Below are 6,467 nucleotides of genomic sequence, written 5' to 3' on the forward strand. Positions count from 1 at the left end.
TTGCATATACTGGGATCCCATATGGGTGCCATTTCGTGTCCTGGCAGGCCCATTTCCCACCCAGCTCCCTGTTTGTGGCCTGGGAAAGCAGTAGAGGACGGATCAAAGCCTTGAGACCCTACACCTGTGTGGAAGACCCAGAAGAGCCCCTGGCTCTTGGCTTCAAATCAGCTCAGCTCTGGCCACTGCAGCCAGTAGGGGAGTTATTCAGCAGATGGAAGATCCTCCTCTCCATATAACTGACTTTCCAATAAAAAAAATGCACTTTTTGATGAATGGAATGTATTTTATAACTATAAAATGTTACACAGGATGGCAGATAATAAAGACTATAAACAGCAAACATGCGTCCCTTTTTTCAGTTTCATTGTGAAGCAGAGATAAGATTAGAACAGTTATTGGGGAGTGATGTGGATTGACGGCAAATAGTTCTATTAAGGTGAGATATTACAGTCTATGAGGAGGTCGGTTCATGAACAAACAGATGTGTAAGGTATAAAGGAGCAATGGGATCATTATAAAAATGAGGTACACAAGAAACTGAAATGGGAACAGACCTGCACATGAGTGAAGAGATTGGCCCTAGGTAGCAGGGATATTTAGATACTGTGAATTCATCCAGGGCCTACATGTGGAAGCACTCTTTTGAGTACTTCAGTGAAATGTTAAGCCTGTCAACTGACGAGCAAGACATAGTAGGACAAAAATTTGGAGATTGTGAATGTGCTAGTACACAGCATTAATATGCACGTGGGGTTTCCTGAAGGTGTTTTTAGCCATTAAGTCAGGCACAAAGTAAGTACAAAGAGCATATAACAGATGACACACTAGCACTCATTCCTACGAATCATTTATTCATTCATAAAAATAGTTTTTGGTCATCTGCTCCTGGACAAGGGCTTCTCTAGGCTTCCCACAGGGAGTCACGATGAGCATTTGGACGTGGCCACTTGAAAACACAGAGATTACATTCCAACACAGAGGATACACAGCTTCACTAAGCATATGTGGTCACAGGACTACCAGACAATGTACCCATGACAATCACACATAATAGGGCTACATAGTTGGCAGTGTTATACCATTTGTTTATACAATCTATACTATCTCGAGTAAGTACACTGTCTTATCTGATAGGTCCCCAAACCCTTGGTGTCGGCATTGAGTGAGGCACAGGGTAGCCACCTCACTTACTAGATCCAACAGAGTGGTCTTCTAGATGCATGCACATCTATGTGCCTCATTGAGCAGAAAAGATCAACTTGAATTAATAAATTCATGTGCTGGTAAGGAAGAGTTTCAGAAAACAGCAAATGGGCAATGAAGTGTGCCCACCAAAGAGGTTTCTAAGCCCCCTGGTTTGGAACCTTTGGAGTTAGCTGAGTAACGGACAACAGGAGGGGAGGGGAGGAGTGTTCTGTGTGGCCCCGCGAAGTGAGGTTTGGAGATTTTTGTTTCCTCTTTGAAAGTATCATCCTGTATTATAGAAAGTACAAACCTTCATAATACATCCATGCATGATGTCAAAAGGACAATAACCAGGGAGCACTGAAGCTGATGCCGTGGGAGAGCAACACAGACAAAGAATGACCTGAAGGATGACAGAGACTTAGAAAGATTATAATCAAACGAAACAGGAAAACTGTAAGTCTAAGAATCAGTCAGGAACCATAATTTCTACAGCCAGCATAAATCTGACATTAATTCCTGTTTCCAATTCTATGTGTCATGAAGTGTTACTGCTGCTGCACATAGGTCCCGCATCATCAACTGATTCACCAGGGCCATGTCGGCAACAACCTCGGTGAGAGTCTCTGTTTCTCCCCCATCTTCCCTCTGGCAACCCCATGTGTTTTTATATGGGACTAAGAGATTGCTTCAATCTTTGGGTCCCCAGATGAAAAGTTTGGGACTTGGACTAATTCCAGGTCTCTCAAGTGTCAGAATGGGAACCATGTTGTTCTGGGGGGTGATTTTTCTCCCAAGTATATACATGGATTTAGTACATTATTCTTCCTATGAAATGGTCATTCCTGAGACTCTGACAATTGATGAAAGTCAAAAAACAAGGGAAAAACCCTCATATGTACTATTTATACGAGGCCAGAAGCACCTGGTTCACCTAAATGTGAAGAGAGATTATTTCGTGAATGACTTTCCAGTCTACAGCTATCACGATGGGGTGCTAGAGCAAGAAATGCTTTTCATTCCACACAACTGCCACTATGAAGGCTACATAGAAGGGGTGCCAGGCTCTTTCGTGTCTATCAACACCTGTTCAGGCCTCAGGGGCATTCTGGTTAAGGGGGAGACATCCTATAGCATTGAGCCCTTACGTTCTTCCAAACAATTTGAACATGTGTTGTACACCATGGCACATGGAACTCGAGTCTCCTGTGGTGCCACTTTCAAAGGCGGCCACGGGGTGTCTATCAGTCAGCAACTAGGTGGCAAGAAGCTTCCTAACTCACAGGCGCTGACCTATTTGTGGTCACATATCAAGTATGTGGAGATGTTTGTTGTGGTCGACAACCAGAGGTTCCAGATGTGGGGCAGGAATGTCAATGAGACAGTTCAGAGAGTCATGGACATCATTGCTCTGGTCAACAGTTTCACTAGGGGAATAAACACAGAGGTGGTGCTGGCTGGAATGGAGATTTGGACTGAGAGGAACCTGGTAGAGGTTGCTGAAGACTTACAAGTCACACTCAGAAACTTCAACAGCTGGAGACAAGAGGAGCTCGTCCATCGTGTGAGGCATGATGTTGCCCACATGATTACTGGGCATCACCCTGGAGAGAATATGGGCCAGGCGTTTCTCAACGGGGCCTGCTCAGGGGGGTTTGCGGCAGCTGTGGAATCCTTCCATCATGAAGACGTCCTCCTGTTTGCAGCACTCATGGTGCATGAGCTTGGGCATAACCTTGGCATTCTGCATGACCACTCAGCCTGTGCTTGTAAAGGTCGACCCTTTTGCCTCATGGGTGAAAATGTCACTAAAGAAAGCAGCTTCAGCAACTGCAGCTCTGACTACTTCTACCACTTTCTTCATGAACACCGAGGGGCCTGCCTGTTTAACAAGCCGTGGCACAGAAGTCGTGTGCGCAGGACCGGAAATTGTGGCAATGGAGTGGTAGATGACTCAGAGCAGTGTGACTGTGGTACTGCCTGTTCTTACAGCAAATGCTGTGACTCACAATGTAAACTGAAGGGGGAGGCCTTATGTGACCTTGGGCCTTGCTGTGTTGACTGTCAAGCTGCACCTTCTGGACAGGTTTGTCGTAAATCTGTAGGACCATGTGACCTTCCTGAATACTGTGATGGTGTGTCTCCAGTATGTCCCGAAGACAGATATAAACAAGATGGAACTGTGTGTCGTAAACAATTTGGATGTAAGAATGCTAAATGCATGGACCCTGATATGCAATGTTTGTCCAGTTTTGGGTACCCTGCAAAATCTGCCCCGAAAGAATGTTACACATCTTTTAACGGAAAAGGGGACAGGTTTGGAAACTGTGGCCATCCCCAAAGTCCTCAGGATCCATATACAAAGTGTTCAGAAGAAAACATATTTTGTGGGAAGCTTATCTGTACAGGTATATCGCAAATCCCAACGCTTTTAGCTCACTATACAGCGATCCAGAGTCCTAGTGAAGATAACTGGTGCTGGAGTATGGATGCCCGCCCTGGCAGTTCTGACATTGGATATGTGAGTCCTGACACTTACTGTTCCCCGACCCAAAGTTGTAAGCAGTTTACATGTAGTGATATAAACCTGCAAGGTCTTAATTGCAGTCAAGACACAACATGTCATGGCAATGGGGTTTGTAATGACTTAGGACACTGTCACTGCAACAAGGGCTATGGACCCCCTAATTGCGATGTTGCGGGAGACGGGGGCAGCATAGACAGTGGCCCTCCTGGTAAACCAGGTGGTCCATCCCCAGAAGATGGAGATGATCAGAATGCTACTACACAGGAAGAAACTGTAAACCTAACAATATTAGTAATCATTATACTTATAGCACTCATAATATTAGCTATAATTATTTGCTTCCTGTGCCTTTTTAAAAGTTCAATTACTGGCAAACGTGAAGAAGCTCCTCCACCGACTGAAGCAGCAGCAGTCCCAGCAGCAGCAGCAGCAGTCCCACCACCAGCAGAAGCTCCACCTGAAGCACCAGAAGGAGAGGAAGGGGAAGAGGAGGAAGAAGAAGAGGAAGAGGAAGAGGAAGAAGAGGAAGAGGAAGAGGAAGAGGAGGAAGAGGATGAAGGATAGGCCTAAGAAGTGGGAGGATGAAGCCCAATATATCAAACTCCTCAAGTGCTAAATGGGAATGACAGGCTCGGCGAAGAAAAGGGAAAGAAAGAATTGAAGGTCCCTGTAGCTCTAACTATGTCTCCACAGTCTCTGAAATTACATCAATGTAAGGAGGAGATATTGACCCATTTTCAATACTAATTATAGAAACTTTTATTTAGGGTATTAAATATCGCAGTACATTTTTTAAAATATTTCATTTGAAGTCTTCACAAACAAGTAGACATCGATGCCCTTGTTTCTTTGGACCAATCTTTTCAGTCAACAGAAAATCTTTTCAGCACATGGTATCTTCTGGATGGTCTTTAACATAAACAGATGTGCCTGGATTTATCACTATTACTATGATTTTCAGTTCAGTAACAACTACCTGTTATACAAGGACAACTGTTCAAGTGATTGTTCTAACTTGCCCTATACTTGTGCATTCATCAAACAAGAAAACTTCAAATCCAAAACTAAATAAACCTATATTCCTATTAGACACTTCTTCAGGTTCCACGTGGTGTAGTTCCTGAGTACATTTTGTTCTGTGGATCCATGGGAAGGACTAGATCTTAGAAGAGGACCTTGCTTGTCCCTGGGTTAACTAGCTGGCAATGAAGTCACTCACTTTTCCAAATTTGCAGGTGTTTAACGTGACATACGTACATTCAATTCCTTATCGCTAGTATTTCTAGGTGCTACCTACAATCATACTTTTTATCTAAACCATTTTTTCCCTCATGCATAGCTTTCATAGCCTTTCTGTTTTCCCAGTTTTCTTGTGGCAAATTTCATATCCCTAGCTTTCTGATACCAGAGTTTAGAAACTGTCTATACTGGGTAGTGCTGTGGCATAGTGGGTAAAGCTGCCACCTGTTGCACTGGCATCCCACAAAGGCAGCAGTTTCAGTCTTGGTGGCTCACATCCAATTCAGCTCCTTGCTAAATGTGTCTGGGAAAGCAGTGGAGGATGATCCAAGTCCTTGGGACCCTGCACTCACATTGGAGACCTCAAAGAAATTCCTAGATCTTGGCTTTGAACCAGCCAAGTTCCAGCCATTGCAGCCATTTTGGGAGTACACCAGCAGATAGAAAATCTCTCTTTCTTCTCCCTCCCTCTTTCTCCGTAACTCTTTCATAAGACAAAACCTTCAGAAAAAAAATGTTTGTACTAATTTTATAAAGGTAAATTTGGATCCTGCAACATTGCTGAATATATGTATGAAATTAAAGTTTGTCTGTGTTAAACACTTAAATAACAACTTAAATAACAGGAAATCTCTCTAACAGCAGGAACAGAGCATGGGAGGTGTCAATTACTTTAGGAAGAAAACATAATGCAAATATGGAAATATAAAATTCACTTCATTCATTCTGTGCTAGGCACTATTGCTAAACAAATTACCAATCATTATTTTAATTTAATTTACCCAATTCCTCAATGAAACCTCGACATTGTCCAGAAGGAGAGGTCCAAAACAGCCTATTCTTGAGCTGGCTATCCAGGGCGGGAACCTGCATCCCTCCCCAGGAATGATCACACCTGCATTCACCATGTCCTAATCAGCTTTGTACTTCAAGAAAGAAAAAGTGATGAGGAAGCCACCTGGTATTGTTCTTAACTGCCCAGAGCCTGGCTCTTCTTCCTCAGTCACCCCCACAAAATAAAAATTCTACAAAAGCTCATCTCTCATGAGCCCACTACTTTGCATTAACACCACAATTTGATATTTTCTCCTCTATTGGATCTTCAAAGTATGGCAGGCTGCAGGGACTGGGATTGGCCGCTTGGATTTGAGAGTGCAGTTCACTATAAGATGCTTAGTATACATTGAGTGATTTAACCAGAACCAATCATATTAATATGGCAAAGATTTTTACCTTGAGCAGGGTGTATCTTCCCAGTAAGTAGCCATTATACAATTGAAACATTTCTTGATGTAATTTTGCCAATGTTGTAAGCTGACATAAGTTTTACAATATTTATAAAACAAACTGTAGTCAAAGGTTAAAGCCTGTTGATGCAGACTACGGCAGGGAACAACTAGTTTTAATGTGGGTAGGAATGAGCAAATATAATTTTGGATCTTAAATCTCCAAAGTTTGAGTATGGGGCCCTCGTAAAGCCCCAGAGGGGGCCCTGTGTGACAGAATATGTTCC

At 43.2% G+C, this 6,467-nt stretch overlaps 1 protein-coding gene across 1 annotated transcript; it reads left to right on the forward strand.

Moving 5' to 3' along the window:
- Positions 1–1,356: 1,356 nt before the first annotated feature.
- LOC101530404 (disintegrin and metalloproteinase domain-containing protein 1b-like) lies at positions 1,357–4,808 on the forward strand. Its single transcript, XM_004595380.4, has one exon. It carries the CDS (start codon positions 1,787–1,789, stop codon positions 4,277–4,279), a length of 2,493 nt encoding a protein of 830 aa, XP_004595437.4. The 5' UTR covers positions 1,357–1,786; the 3' UTR covers positions 4,280–4,808.
- Positions 4,809–6,467: the final 1,659 nt, after the last annotated feature.

The sequence above is a fragment of the Ochotona princeps genome, chromosome 29, assembly GCF_030435755.1.
Source record: "Ochotona princeps isolate mOchPri1 chromosome 29, mOchPri1.hap1, whole genome shotgun sequence".
NCBI lineage: Eukaryota > Metazoa > Chordata > Mammalia > Lagomorpha > Ochotonidae > Ochotona > Ochotona princeps.

Excerpts from the sequence above, each read along its gene's own strand:
- LOC101530404 (XM_004595380.4), top strand. The coding sequence starts at position 1,787 with ATGTCGGCAACAACCTCGGTGAGAGTCTCTGTTTCTCCCCCATCTTCC.